The following is a 15,161-nucleotide window of genomic DNA, read 5'->3' as shown; positions in this document are numbered from 1 at the left end:
TCTGCTTGTGCTGTGTACAGAGCAAAGTCCCTTGCAGTCCTCCTTACCCTAATCCTCACAATTCCAGCACGTTTCCTCTCTGTTGGACTAACAGACTTCTGTGGAAAGCACCAGGCCTGCAGCTGTCTGGTGGGTTTAGTGAGCGGTCAGGAGTAGGTCTGCACAGGTGCACATTATTCACAAGCCATTTCTGATGGGAATGTTCCTGATCTGCTGGAACTGGGCATGTGTGGAACACGAAGCTGGATATGATGACCTCCAGAAGTCCCTTCCAACCCATCTGCTTCTACCAACCTGAGAACTTCAGTAAATGCTGACTCTCATCAAAATTCAATCTATCTCAGACATGACAGCAATGATCCCACAGGAGTTATTTTCTACGGTGTTTTCAAGCTGGCAAAAAATCCCGCACAGACAAGTATACCAGCAAGGAACTTGTTCTGCTGGTTGGGTGTTGGTGTATTTATAGCTGCACCTTCATAAGGAAGCTGCTGCTTTATCAGTAGGCCTGAAAATAGCACCATCTGCACACTGAGGAGTTGTGCAACACAGGGAACTAAAGTTCTCAAGCCAGGACAGAAGTCCACTCTTAAAGACACATCTTGTAAAGAAAGAAAATCGAGTTCTGTTCTTGGTTTTTTTCATGACTTGGCAAATATGAATTTTAAATACTATTTCAGTGCTGGATGTTGCCACCTGTCGTGGTTTAAAACCAGTCAGGCAGCTCGTTCACTCACTCCCCCCCTTCTTGCCCTCCCCCTACTCCCAGAGGGATGGAGAGGAGAATCGAAAAGAATGCAATCCCACGGGTTGAGATAAGAACAGTTTAGTAACTAAGGTATAACACAAATCACTGCTGCTACCACCAATAATAGTAATGATAAAGGAAATAACAAGGGAAGAGAATACAACACCTCACCACCAGCTGACCAATAACTCACCTCCCCAGCCCGACCAAGCACTGACACCTTGTCCAACCCTGCAGTGCCTAACCCTTCTGGGTAACTCTCAGTTACATCCTGGGCATGACGTGCTGTGGTATGGAATACCTCTTTGGTCAGTTTGGGTCAGGTGTCCTGTCTCTGCTTCCTCCCGGCTTTCCCTCCTTCCTGGCAGAGCATGAGGCTCAGAAAGTCCTTGGCCAGACCAAACATTTGAGCAGTAACTAAAAACATAGGTGCTATCAGCACCGTTCCCAGGCCGAAAGCCAAAAACACAGCGCTGCACCAGCTACTAAGAAGAAAAAATGACTGCTACTGCTGAACCCAGGACAACACCCAACAGACTCCAACAATTCAGAACACTTGGGAAAAGTTTTTTATTCCAAAGTTCTTAAAACCCAGAAGTTGCAAGAATGAGCAGTTCTATTATCAGAAAACAATTCTATATGGAACAATTTCAGATAATTAAAGGACCATCACACAGTGTTACCTACGTGATTATCTTCTAAGCATCAGTGGACAAGAGAGGCATTCAGTGCATTACCACTTACTGGTGCTCCAAAAGTCAGACGCAGCCTTGCAGCATGCTAGAGCAGTGTGGGTGCTCTTCACAGTATCTGGAACTTCCACCCTGATAAAACCTCCTGTCAGAATAAAGACATCGCCAGCTGAACACTTGGGTTGGTGTTCTCTCATCTATGTTTAGGATCAGTTGCCATCTTAAAGAGCAGTATAAGCTCTCAGTGTGAACAAAAGCTGACATTTGCACTACTCAAGTTTATTCTGGCTCCAAGTTCCAGTGGAGTCAATTTTGATTTTTCTTTCATTTTTGCTTATGACAACTGTTTGTATTGGCACAGCCATATGCAGTGGCTAAACTGGGGTTCAGTCACAATGCAACTAAAGCTACAGAAAAGTGTTACTTGGAAATACCAGCAGCTGACTGCTGAGCCCTCAACAGAGGTGTGCCCCCTTTGAGCTTCCCTAGCTCTTTTCCTGTCTTTTACCTAGTATGTTTGCGTAACCCTCGTGCAAGGTGGAGGGAAGAGAGTAATGGAAATCTCTTCCTTGCGCCCAGTCAATAAAATGACTTTGTTACTCAACTTTCAGCAAATTGAGATGTTAATTTGTTAAGAAAAGCTCCACTTGCAAAGTCTGCTCTTTAAAAATGCCAATTAAACCCCGTTCGAAGGGAGCGTGCACAGCAAGAGCAGCACTGAGTACTTCATCGGCTTGGGAGTAACTTTTCATCCTTATATACCACCAATATCCCTGGAGAAGAGTAGCTGTTGAAGTAAGCCTGCCTGCGTTCTTCGCCAACTAAGAGTTACAAATCGAGCAGACGACTTTGGAACGCAGTCGACCAAGTGGGTCTGAACCACATCTGCGGCTGCCCGTACACCCGCCGGGGAAAGCCCCGTTGCAACCCCGCACCAGAGATTTCCGAGACGGCCTCATGCACCCGCTCCACTTCCACCCCGAAACCATTCTGACAGGCCGAGGGGCCGGTCACAACAGGGGCTAGCGAGCCGGAACACACGCCACTCAGGGGAACGGCCTGACCGAGCACACCGGTGCGGCACGGAACGACAAGAACAGCCTGGGCGCCGCTGCCCGCGACGCGGCGGGTCACTGCCTCAGAGCCCGCCCCAGCCTCTCCCCCCACCCCGGGCGAGGGGAAGCGGCACCACCAGCCCCCGCCCCGCCCCGCCCCGCTCCGCCGCGGGTGCGCGTCCGGGAGGAGGGGGAAGCCCCGTCAGGCGCCTCAGGCAGCCGCTCGCGCGCCGCCCCACCCGCTCAAGAGTTGTTCTTGAGGGCACGTGGTCATTTTACGCCGCTCGCGCATGACGTCACCGCGCTCCGCCGGGCCTCCCCAGCCAATCTGCGGCGCGCTTAGTGAGGGGGTGCAGCGTGGTGGCGTGCTCGCCAGTCAGCGCGAGGCTTGCACGGCGGCGGCGTGCTGCCGCCCCGCCTTCCCCGTCGCGGCGCACGGAGGGAGGGAGGGGAGGAAGGGAGAAGCGCCCGCTGGAGCCAAGATGGCGGTGCGTGCGTGAGCGCGGTGAGGGCTGAGTCTCCTCCCGGCGCCGTTGCGGCGGGCTCCTTCCTCTTTGCGCTCCGCACCGCGGCGGGTGAGCCCCAGGACTCCGCCAGCGGCCACAAGCGGCTCCAGGGGAGAGACGGAGGCAGAGCGCCCCCTCCCCCGCCACCCCCCCGCCCCCATTGTGTGCCCGGCCCCCGCCCGCCCGCCTCCCTCCGCCGGGGGGGGTGGGCAGCGGCGGCGTGGAACATGACCTCGATCCACTTCGTGGTGCACCCGCTGCCGGGCACCGAGGACCAGCTCAATGACCGGTGAGGGGCAGGCCGTGCGGCGGGGAAAGGAGGGGAGGGGCCGGCCTGGCGGGGCTCGGCCCCCTGTGGGTGAGGGGAGGGGCCGGTGGCGGCCGGCCGGATCGCGGCGTGGCGGGGGCGCCTCGGGGGAGCGGGCAGCGCCGACCGCGGAGGACGCATCGGCACCTCCCCTCCCCAGTGCCGTGCTGCCGTCCTACAGCCACGCCGCAGGGCCCCGGTGCTTTCCTCTCGTAGGAGCGGAGCGGGCCGCGCCGTACACACCCGGCCTCTCCGGGCGGCCGCCGCCGTAAACTTTGCCCCGGGAGGGCGCGGGGGTGGGTGGCCGTGACCTTCGCCGCGGGCTTGCCGCCCCTTGGCGGCCTCGGCGGTAATGCGGCCTGCTGGGGGATCCCGGAGTCTGCCTGGGGAAGTGGGCTTCAGAGGATGCCTGGCCCAGCACGATGAGGAAGGAGCGAGTGTGGCTGTGTCCATATTAATCAGAGATGGAGCAAGGCAGACAATGCAGATGGGGGGATCGCGGTGTGTGTGAGCGAATGATGGCAGCGAGGATAAAGGAAACATACGCTGGGGATGTTACAGGCGCACGTCCCCCCAGTGTTCTGTGCGTTTCTCTCACACGTACCTCTTTTAAAATAAGAAGCCTGGTCTCCCCATTACTGGTTGTGTGTGCCTTGGCTGGGGTGGCAATGACAGCTAGAACAGAAGCACAGCCTGCTTGGAAACTGCAGCTAACTTCTGTGTTGGATTGGGGGACAGAAATTGCAGGCTGGGGAGAAACTTGAATGGTTGGGAGAAAATAAATCCGTGCACTGAATTTTCTTCGCTGCTTGATGTGTATTTGACAGCATTCTGTGTGGCTGTCAAATATTTCTTGTATAGCAGTTACTACTGGTATGTGTTACAGCTTGTACACTTTCCTTGTATTTTTTTTAATACAGAAATTCTTAAGAAGTGTGACTGCTCATCTTTTATAAATTTATGTGTGAATAAATTGAAATCTTTAATCATCACTGGAAAGAAGCATACTCTTTTTGCACTGTAGAAATATGTTATTTAATTTTTATAAATAGTTTTTTAATATTTATAAACCTTAAAGAATGGGCTCTTGGTTATATTATTTTGGTTTTGATCTTGCCAGGTTTCATAGTAGGTCAGGGTCCACCTCATTTCAGTCTTGTTTGTAGTTAGGTCACTTTTCCTAGACCAGTCTTTGCTGAGATGCCCCTATTAAAACACATCTGAGGTTTGAGAGCTTATGATGAGGAAAATAGGTTATTGTAAAGATAAAATCTCTGCTGAGCTACATCCATCATCCATGTCCTTAAACAGGGAAGAGAAACTTCTAGTGATAAAATAGGTCCAAACCCTGAAGTGTGTTAGTGTGGAGTGTATTTTTTTTGTCCTTAACTGGATAATACATTTTACAAGATCCTGCTTCCTAGGAGGCCTGCCCATTCCTAAGGGGTTGATTGGCTTTCTCCACAGTAATACATTCAAATTTGACATGCATCATCTTCCTTTAGCGTGACAAACTGAGAGGTGATGCTGTACTAGGAGTTTTTCTGCCTCTTTGGGCTGTTTTGATTTAGGGTAAGAGCTGGACTTTGAACTTGAAAGGACCCCAGTGGTTTTTTTTTTTTTCCTTTTTTTTTTTTCTTTCCAATTTTTAAAATCTTGTTTGAATGTTGGTAGGCCCTTAGAGAACATTTAACGTGTAATTATCACACTTTACACAGAGTGAGAGAGCTCATCTGTTTTTTCTTTAATGTCACCTGTTTTGTTGACTTATTGATGTTAAATATGATGCCACTTCAGTCTTCATAACACTTCCTTTTCTTTTTTAATTTTTTTTCCTTCTTACCACAGCAGCAGCTCTCACAACTTCTATTTGATACAGGAAGCTTCATAATATGTGGTAATTAATATATGGAGAAAGCTGCAGAAGTGCTATTAAGCAGTGACTGATTTTGAAAAATCAAGTGGCTCCTTGATCTGAGCTGCAAGTCATGAATTTCCACTTCATAAATATAATTTTAGTAGAAGTGCAGTAGCTGTGTATCAGAACTTGCAGTGCAGTGAAATCAGAATGATTCATTAGTAGGGTTCAGGCACACACGTGCTGGAAATGCCAGTTCAATTTTATCAGTAGCATTGCTGCTTATTACTGTTCTGTCAATATAGATAGGATCTAGATAGCTCAATACATTCTCATATATGTGCTCATAGAATTAAGGATCTTGGAACATCTCATGTCTCCATTATTTTTCTTCTCCTCTCTCGCATTTTATAGACTATTTTGAGTCTGTGCTGCAGATACTGGTCAGTAGCCCAAGTGAGGTTTTTTCTGTCTGCATCCTGGATGATAATTGTTTCTCAGAATGTGATTTTGGGACCATAATTCTGCATTGTATGCTTTCACTTGTGGTGTATATTGAACATGATGAATTGTGTTGTTTTCAGTAATGGATTTGTGTTCTGCATCTGAGGAATAATCACATTTTAAACCACAAGGGGTTTAACTCTGCAGTGCCTGTGTGTTCAGGATACATGGCAGTCTTGAATTTTTATAATAAAATATTGGAAGCATTATGCTTACTCATCAGCAGAGATGTGTGAAGGGGTGAAGTGTGTTTGGAAAGCATCCTTCTCCTGAAGTACTGCTCGGCTTTTAGCCTCCAAAATGTGAGGAAGTAGGGTTGATTTTTATTTTTTTTTTTTTTCAGTTTGGTCTAGTTTGTGTCTCTGTGTTTTACAGTTTTTATTAGATTTTTCTGTGTAATTTGTTGTCCCTTTTATTTGTGCAGCAATGTGAAGAATGGTAAAACACCTGGAAAAAGAAGGGAAAAGTAACTAGTACCACAGATTATTAGGAAGACTCCCGAGCATGCCTACTCATCATCTGAAAGTACTTCTTAACTAGTGCTTTTGGAAGCACTAGCTAGTATTGTGCCTTGATGGTAGTTATTAGACCTCTCTCAAGTACGTTGAAACAGTGTAGGCTTGTTCGTGGTACTCACTCAAATGTCTGGAAGGTAGTTGCGATGAAGAAATCTCATGGAGAATAGGGTTATATTTAGTTTTGCAGTTGTATTAGGATTCACTTCTTAAAATGGATAGTAGGCTAAACTGTTTAGGATGAACTGAGGTATTTAAACTTGTTCTGGTAAGTTTATTTAGGAAGATAGGTAACTTGGAATTTCCCCCCAAGCAATTGGTTCTCTGCAAACTGAGTTTGAGAAATTTAACTGGAGAAAAATTGCGTAGGGCTTGCAGTTTGAGAAACAACTCTGTAAAGTATTGGGTTGTAAATAATTAATGGCTTTAATCTTTGAGAAAGTGATGCATAGTTTCAGTTGCAGTGGGTATTAGATATATTTTGTGGTTATCTGCCTGTTCCATGTATGTTTCAGGGTTGTAGTCTTTGTACTTTGGGAAAGAAGTTTGCCAGTTTCATAGATAAGTCAATCTTAGTAAATTCTTCTTAGTGTATTTCTTAATTTTATGTTGGGTTAGGAAGTGGGTGTAACCGAGACAGGTGCCTTTTTTTGGCTGTTACAAAACCTCACAGGAGCAGTTTAACTTGCTACTTTGTGGAATGAGGAGTCTTTCACTGTGCATGAACTAACCTTCAGGGACAGGATTTGTCTCAAGGCTTTGCCTTTGCTTTTGCTTTACACTAAGAAAATTCTAGTCAGCTAAGTCATTTAAGTCCTAGCATATAGGTAAGGTGTTTTTGAAGTGGTCATTGATGCAATGTTAATATGTTTTTTTTCTCTTCTCTTGAAGATGAGATGTAATGAATTTGGTTAAGTAGAGGGTATTCTGAATTTGAGTGTTAAGAAGTGGCAAGTAATAGGTTTTCCTATGGTAAGTTCTTTGAAACAAATAATATGACTGAGAAAAGATTGAAGCTGAGTATTTGTGGACAGTCAGCTTTGCGGGAAGAAGGCGTTATCTCACTCTTGTACGTTTGTTTTTTCTTGATAATATATTCAGTGCCTTTCTCTATTATTCAAGTATTACTTTCTTTAGGCCATGCCTGAACTGAAAGTGTACTTTACCTTGCCCTCATTGTCTACACCGTCTGATAATCAATTTCCATGGAAAAAATACCTAGCAAGAGCATACCCTTTGAGCCTGCGCCTGTGTATCATGTAGTTTATGTACATGAACACATCATTTCAGGGTAATAGGGAAGTGATCAGTGGATATGTGTGCTGCTGCTCTGGCAGATTTTCTTAACACCTCCTGCCCTGCTTTGCATTCACTGATGAGCAAATGTATTAAAAATCCCAAGCAGATGTTGCTGGAAGGAGCTGGTGTAGGGTGTGGTGTGATTCTGTTCAGGGAGCCACTGGTGATGTGGAGCTGGTGTCTTGGCCCCACATGCTTGTGGGAGCCATGCATGGAGAGGGAGAGAGAGCTCCTGATAAGCAACTGTTTGTTTAGCCCTAAACTCCCCCTTCTGTGGTCCCAGGCATGCTGGGAGAGTACCTGTCCTCTTTGTGGACAGGAAGCTGGGGGAAAGAAGGAATTGACTGAATTGTTCTTAAATATAAACCCTGCAAGTTGTGAACAGATAATACAGTACTTTTTTTAGCTCCAGTGATTTTATTTTGGTGCACTTTAAACCGTTTCCTAATCTACTTTAGCAAAAAGTGAAGTTAGCCTGCCTTGAACAGGAATAGATGATTTAATTACAGGAGAACTATTGCTGATGGAGTACTTTAATCCTCTGGCTTACAGTTGCTTGATGAGACTTCAGTAATGTAGAAGTGTTGACTTTGTTTTTATGATTTATTTCTTGAAAGCATAGCAAAATTTAAATTGACTTCTTTTAGAAGTGAGGGAATGGCATGACTATCATAGAATCATAGAAAGGACCTTAAGATCATCTAGTTCCAACCCCTGCTATAATGGCATTATTATTATCATCACACTCTTAGTTAGAAACCCTTTTTTGAAAAGAAAATGTTTTAGCTGCATCAAAAGGTTTGCATCACCAGTGTGGTTATACAGAGTGTTACAAGATTCATACACTGAGAATCAGTGCATTAAGATTTGATCTTATTTCACTATTTGTTATTTAAGGATGATAATTTGGGAAGTTAAGCATCAGAACTTACACATAAGCACCATTTCATATCTGGTTGAATGTGAAAGGTTACACAGGCCAGAAGTCTGGGCCTTTTTGGACTTTGCCAGGGTTGTCTTTTGGTTACAATTGTTTGCTAAGTCCTAGACACTGCTTTTAGAGAATGTGTGTGTAATTGTCTGTGAATATTCTTGCTGAAACTTTCCTGAGATGTTGCAATTAAAAGTAATTGCTCCCTTCTGAAGGGGGAAGGTTTCTTTTCCCCACTTCTTACCTTGCACTAACTTTTAAGCGTCTGATCCCACAGTAAACTGACTTAATTTGCTAAAATGATACAAAACTAGCCCTGATAAAATGAAGTAAATAAATACACTGGGAGGTTGAACGGGTGTATCTCCTGGCTGGGTGACCATCAGAATAGCTGGATAAAAAAGGGAGGGTTGTGAAAAGTGCTGCAGGAGAAAGAGTTGGAAGTGAAGAGCAGAGAAGAGGAAGCAGGTTTGAGTTCCTTCCATTTTGAAAGCAGCAAGTTTATTTTGGCTACTGTAATGTGAAACTGTTCCTGTGAATGTGATCTGGACTGAGAGTAGTTGTGACTTGTCACAAGGAATTTAGTAAAACAGTAATTGGGGCACAAATGTTGCTTCTTTTTTCCTCCTCAAATTATCTATGAGGCTTGAGCATATTTCTTGTTAGACCAATGATAAAGCAAGATTAATGGAGTATCATATTAATAACCATGCTTTAAGCATGTCAATGCAAGTCAGAGCTGTCAGAAAACAATGCTTTTAATTCTAAGAACAGTAAGGTTCAGCGACATTTATGTGCTAATTCTTGGTAAAAGTTAAAATCTATAATCAGTAGCGTGCTTCTGAGGTAATTTTGATGTAGCATGTATTTATTAAATGTTCTAGTTGCCATATAGGATACTTCTGTAAAAGGAAGTGTGTCAAAAATTTGTAATTAAGCCGTAAAATAGGTAAAAAGGACATGGCACTTTTCCCTCTTAGACTATCTAAAGTTTAAGTAAATAACTGTTCAGTACACAGTTATATTTACATGAAAAATTACTTAACACTTGTGGGAAAACAACCAAGGATGTACCATGGCAAGCTCTGCAATGTGTTGTAGCTGCCCTTTTACAGTTATGGCAGAGTTAATTGTTCCTGGCTTAACTGAAATAGATGGTGGTATGTGTTTGAAAATCAGATAAAGGAGCAGGGGTTTTGAGGTAGGTTGTACTGCAGTGATTACACTAGGTTTCAAGGTAGCTTTTATTGTAGTGGTTATGCTAACAGCAATTAGGTAGTTAAATTTGCAAGATTCTCCTTTTCAAAGCTGCTGGTTTCTCTTTCCCTGCATCAGTTCAACAGCCACTTACCAGAAGAAAGCCATATGCAAAAACTACTTATTCTTTTCACTTGCATAAACATTTTTTTAAGCTTGAATTGAGTGAAGTCTGGGACAGATTTGGCTCTTAGTAGCAACTTCACATAGAAGACTTCAGTAGTTGGCATCTGTATGTGCTCCAGAGAAAGCAGGGGGACAAAGCTTAGTTGTAGTGGCTAGAGGATTTTAAATTGGGAGGAGCAAGCGGGAGGAAAGAAATACTGAAATAAGTGTGCAAATGTATTTTTCAAAGTGTACGTGTATTTTGTCCAAGCTATAAATCTGTCAGCTTAAGTGAGGATGGTCACCAGTACTAGTTAGCCCACTACAGCAGTGATTATTCAGGTTTCAGATCTTAATTTTTTCCTCTTTCTTGCATAGAACTGTTTTGACAATAAACTCTCTGCTCTACTTTTTGGAGTCTTTCTGTGCTTAAAAACCCTTCAGTCAAGCAGCACTGCTGCTTTTTTCTTACCCTTCCCCTCCAAGCAAAATGAACTATTTTGTTTCGATTTAAAGAGCTTTTTGTTACATTTCAGAGAGAAAATACACCACCACACTGGTACAAAGGTATGAAATTTGCCTATTCTAAACACTTCAGATATACTGTAAAACTGAGTAGAAAGGCATAAGCTGGGTGCACTGGTCATCTGTGTTTATGTAAAACTGCCGGTTTGGTTCCAGTTGAGTGATGTAACTCTTGAATTTGCTATCTTTGAAAAATGTTGTTTTCGTCTCACAAGGCTCCAGCCAGCACTTGTCAGGCGGAATTTCTCACGGTAAATATGCTTCACCCCGTCTTTCATCAAATCAGTGTGTTCTACAGTGCCAATCCACGTTGGTATAGAAAGGTTCTGAATATTGCCACCTTTTTGTGACACCCCAGCATGATTATTTGTGGCTGTTCTAAAAATGATTTTTAACATAGCATCTTCTGGTTTGCCTCATTGGCTGGTTTTTGCAATCCCAAGCCTGTTGGTGGTGTGCCATAAGATGTCTCTTAGCACTTCCTCAAATTGTTTACATCCATCATGGAGATGAAATGTGTGCTTTCTGCAGTTCTGTTTTGGACAGCTTTTTTTCGTTAAACTGGTTACTACCTTTTAGTCAGAAGATGCCCCAAAATAGCTTTGCTCCCTTATGTTTCTGATTTAGTGTTATATGATGATGTTTTATTAAGGAATGCAGGATGAAAAAAGTTTTAAAACATTCACATGACTAGTACTATTCTGGACATGGACTGTGTTGGAACTTCTCACTGTTGTTGTCATTTTATTGCCAGCCGTGAGATAAGCTAGTGTAATTTGTGACAATGGTAGTGTAACTTAACAGATGAAAGCATGAAGGCTACTGCAGATTGCAGTGATCTTATGAAATTTGTCTTCAGAAAAAAAAACCCCAAAACAAAACAATACAAACCCCAAAACATTCTAGGGGGTGTGTTTTTTGTTTGTTTGTGCTTCTTGCTTTTTACTCAAAGTAATAACTATTGTGAACTGTTGGAATATCTTGAGTAATGGAGGATGGTTGTACACATGCAGCTGTAGTTTGCCTGTTCATTAGAAAATAGTCCAGACACAAACTGTACGCAGGGCTTGGCAGTGTTATTTTCTGCCATCATCTCTACTTAGGCAGGATGCTGATTTTTGTCTTTTTTTTTTTTTTTATGCTGTGTAGAAGTAGGAGTTGGCTAGCTTAACCTAAGCCTGTGTTAAAGTAGCATTTAACAAATTTACTTAGCCTTTCATAATGCTTCATTTGCTGATCTGCATTAGGTTTCCTCCAACTCTTATGTTTTTCACCCTTGGGATATACAAAGGTAGTTCGAATACAAGGAGGTGAATCTTGATTAAGGTCTCTCAATTCTCCAAAAAATTGTGATGTCACTATATAGTTTCCAGTGTGGAGTCTGGCAATGCCTTAATATGGAAAAATGCTTGTGCTACAGCATTTTTATGAAAAACCTAACTGGAAAATAAATACCCGTGTGAATGCAGTTGGCTGAGACCTATGGGCCTTACTCTGTTGTCACTTGAAGTCATTTGGTTTGTCTTTTCCTTCAGTAAGTGTGGTATCCTTTTATTTTTTTCATTTCACTAATTAATTTTCTTAAATGTGTCTGTCAGTGTTTATTCTTTCTTTTATGATATGAAGTTTTGCTGTTCTCTGTCCAGTCTGACAATGATCAGGGCTGCTTTTTTTTTCTCTTTCTATTAAACATTAAGAAGTGCTCTTCTAAAGAGGATTTATGGCTTTTAATCCATTCTGTATTGTTTCTCCTTTTAGTATAACTGAGTTACTGTTGTCTGACTTTACTAAGGATTTCTCTTAGGTTGTTGAAACTCCTTTTTTCAGCTCTAATCATACTTTGTACATTAGTATCAGAAGTTTTCCTTTCCTTTATTTTTCTCTTTCCTTTATTTTTCTCTTTTTTTCCTTTTTTTTTCTTTTTTCTTTTTTTCTTGGTGTTATTTACATAATTTGCTGAGTTTGGCAGAATGTACCTGGCTCTAGAGCAAGCATTCAAAGGTACTTAATGAAACATTCCAGTGATACAAATCATAGCATCATGTTTTTGTAGGGCAGATCGATGGTGTGGGCAGGATGTAAGCTGGCCAGGCTTGCCATGCTCTTGATGGGAGGGCATGGGGGGTAACAGGCTGTTTGCTGCAAGGGCCACAGCTTTCTTTCTCCTGTGGTGCAGAATCTGTGTTTGGCAAGATTGTTACCTAAAATAGTATGGCCATAGGCAAAAAGTGGAGCAGGAGGTACACAGTGTGCTGCTTCATGGGTTCTTGTAGAGGAACCAAAACACTAGTTATGCTGAGGGGAAGCACCTGGAGTTTTGTGGCTTTGGTACAGACAGATGGAAAAGAGAATCTGTTTTCGGCAGCGCAGAGAAGTGTTGTGATGAGCTGCACACCTCAAACCCCGGGGTTTCTTTTGAGTTATTTTGCCTGCAGTGTGCATCTGATAAAGTGAATTGGCTGCTTGTTTTTCTGGCATGGTGCTTGCTTTCTGCTCTACTCCCTGTGCCAGTCCTTGTTCTGTTCCTATCTGAATCAAACATGCAGTGTCTGAAAGGAAGGTTTTTGAAGACGTATGTTTAGTAGAAGACAGTGCAGAGTGTGGAAAGGAGCACCTGATATTTAAAAGGCATTTTTTAACAAGTTTGAAAAAGTGACATGCAGATAATACTGTGATATTAGAGGATTTTTAAAGGCTTTGAGCCTTGGAAATGGAAGAATTGGCAAGTAAAGGACTGGACATGCTAAACTATCCCTATTGCTAAAACTAATTCAGCATGTGAATAAGCATGCTGGACTTTCTTGCAAAGCAGTCAGAATTCAGTGTTTTGTTTGTGCTTTGTTTTTAATAAAATCACTTGTATAAAATATACTGTTGCTTTTCTCCAGCCAAGACACAAAGAATTTAATAGCATGACAGTTCCTTCTTCTTAAAATATTTTGATAGCCTTTGAATGCTCTAATCAAAGGCCATTTTCCAACTTTATACATAGTGGTAAGAGCTTCCAAAAGCTTAGAGCAAGAATGAAGAGGAAGGTGATGCCAAGATTATGATTTGGGTTTCCACAGTAGCCTCAGCTGTGACCAAAATCTGGCGATCTTGGCTTCAGGTTGGTGTGCTGGTACATACAGAACCTCCCTGGTGGCTCGTTATAAACTTTTGAAGAAGCATCCACAATGTGTCACAATGGAACACAATGGGTTTTAAGGTTTTACAATGACTGGATTTTTATTTTCATAGGTTTTTTTTTTCTTTTTTTTTTTTTTTCCTAGTGGAATTACTACAGTAATGCTCTGTCAGTAAAATAGGATTCCCCCTCACCCCCCCTTTTGTCTAAATGTGTTTTTTTAAGTTTCATGTGTTCTAGTCAAACCACTGTACAGCTTCCTAGCTACATTTTAGTAATTAGCATTCATTGCTGCTCAACGTAGTCATACTGGCTCGTGCTATTTTGTGTATTTTTAAAGTATCCTTGAAGACTACCATGGTGTTGTAAATTCCTGTTATCTACATCTTACTCTCATGGAGGGATATACTTACTGAAATGATGGATAGCTAAATAGCTTACAATTTCCATTGTTTTAAAATTCAGAACTTCCACCCAGCTGAGTTGGTTGATCCAATTGTTTAGCTTTTAGTGGTTTTCTGGCTGAAGGAATAGCCTTCTGTTAAATGCTAAACAGAAACTTTTTGCAGCTACAAGAACTTTGTGCAGTTGAACAGAATCTGGGAACACAGAATGATGATTTGGTGCATTCTGTACGAGGGAACAGATTTCTGTCTTGTATTGCCTGAATCTGCGACTCATGTTTTTGGAAGTCTGCTGTCATAGAATAACATCAGATTGAGGCTGACTTATTCTCCTGTGGGGTATTTTTCTTTTTTCCACAGAAATACCAGTAGACATTTAGGTGACCTGCAACTGTAGGATTTACTACCAGATCCTCTGGATACTGTGTTAAATAACATATGTAGGTGTGCTGTAACTGCTATGAGCTATGTCAGGATAGTGCCATTTGTGCCATCTGTGATTTCTTTGTTTATATTCAGACTTTTCATTGCAACTTTTTTTTCTCAGACACTTGCCTGACCCCTTGGTGTAACACTGTCAGCTCTCAGCCTTTCCTCTTTTGAGAGGTGCTCCAGTCCCTTAATCATCTTTGTGGCCTTTTGCTGGACTCTCCAGAATGTCCATGTCTCTCTTGAACTGGGGAGCTCAGAACTGGATGCAGAACTCCAGGTGTGGCCTCACCAGTGCTGAATAAAGGCAAGCATCACCTCCCTCAGCCTGCAGTCAATGCTTTGCCTTAAGGCAGCCCAGGATACCATTTTTTTTTGCTGCAGGGCATGCTAGCTCATGCTAGTTCAACCTGGTGTCCAGCAGGATTCCCAGGTCCTGTTCTTGCAGAGCTGCTTTCTAGCTGGGCAGCCCCCAGCATGTTTTGTTGCATGGGGTTGTTCCTCCCCATACTCAGAACTTTTTGCTTCTCTTTTCTGGAAGTCAGGAGATTGCTGTGCTGTGGATGGCAGCATGATCCTCTGGCATGCCAGCCATTCGTCCCAGTTTGGTGGGTGTCTCAGCAGGCTTGCTGAGGGTACGCTCTGTCCCATCATCCAGATGGTTAGTGAAAATACTGAACCACAGGACTGGACCTTGTATTAACCCCTAGGGTACACTGCTAGTCATTGGCCTTCAACTAGACTTCATGCTGCTGATAACCACCATCTGGGCCCAGGTGTTCAGCCAGTTTTCAGCTTATCTCATTGTCTGCTCATGCATCCATACTTCAAGAGCTTCTTTGTGAAGATCTTGCAGCAGAAGGTTTCAAAAGCCTTACTAAAGTCCAGGAAGACAGTAT

General features: G+C 43.1%; 1 protein-coding gene across 18 annotated transcripts in view; it reads left to right on the top strand.

The window, feature by feature from the left end:
• The first annotated feature begins 2,932 nt into the window (after positions 1–2,932).
• Positions 2,933–15,161, top strand: part of UBR5 (ubiquitin protein ligase E3 component n-recognin 5) — an 88,680-nt gene continuing 76,451 nt past the window's right edge. For 17 of the 18 annotated variants that reach the window (XM_061373279.1, XM_061373278.1, XM_061373266.1 and 14 more), the window contains exon 1: positions 2,934–3,290. In XM_061373279.1, coding sequence (XP_061229263.1) covers positions 3,229–3,290 — 62 coding nt within the window. In that variant the 5' untranslated portion in view covers positions 2,934–3,228. Of the gene's footprint in view, positions 3,291–15,161 lie in introns of all 18 variants that reach the window. The other variant, XM_061373270.1, reaches the window with a different exon arrangement.

This window comes from Neopsephotus bourkii, unplaced genomic scaffold, assembly GCF_033783945.1.
Source record: "Neopsephotus bourkii isolate Nb327-2 ecotype Australia unplaced genomic scaffold, CSIRO-AGI_Nbou_v1 NB_1630, whole genome shotgun sequence".
Lineage (NCBI taxonomy): Eukaryota > Metazoa > Chordata > Aves > Psittaciformes > Psittacidae > Neopsephotus > Neopsephotus bourkii.
Note: the sequence above shows the minus strand (reverse complement) of the source record. Positions and strands in the feature narration are given on the sequence as shown.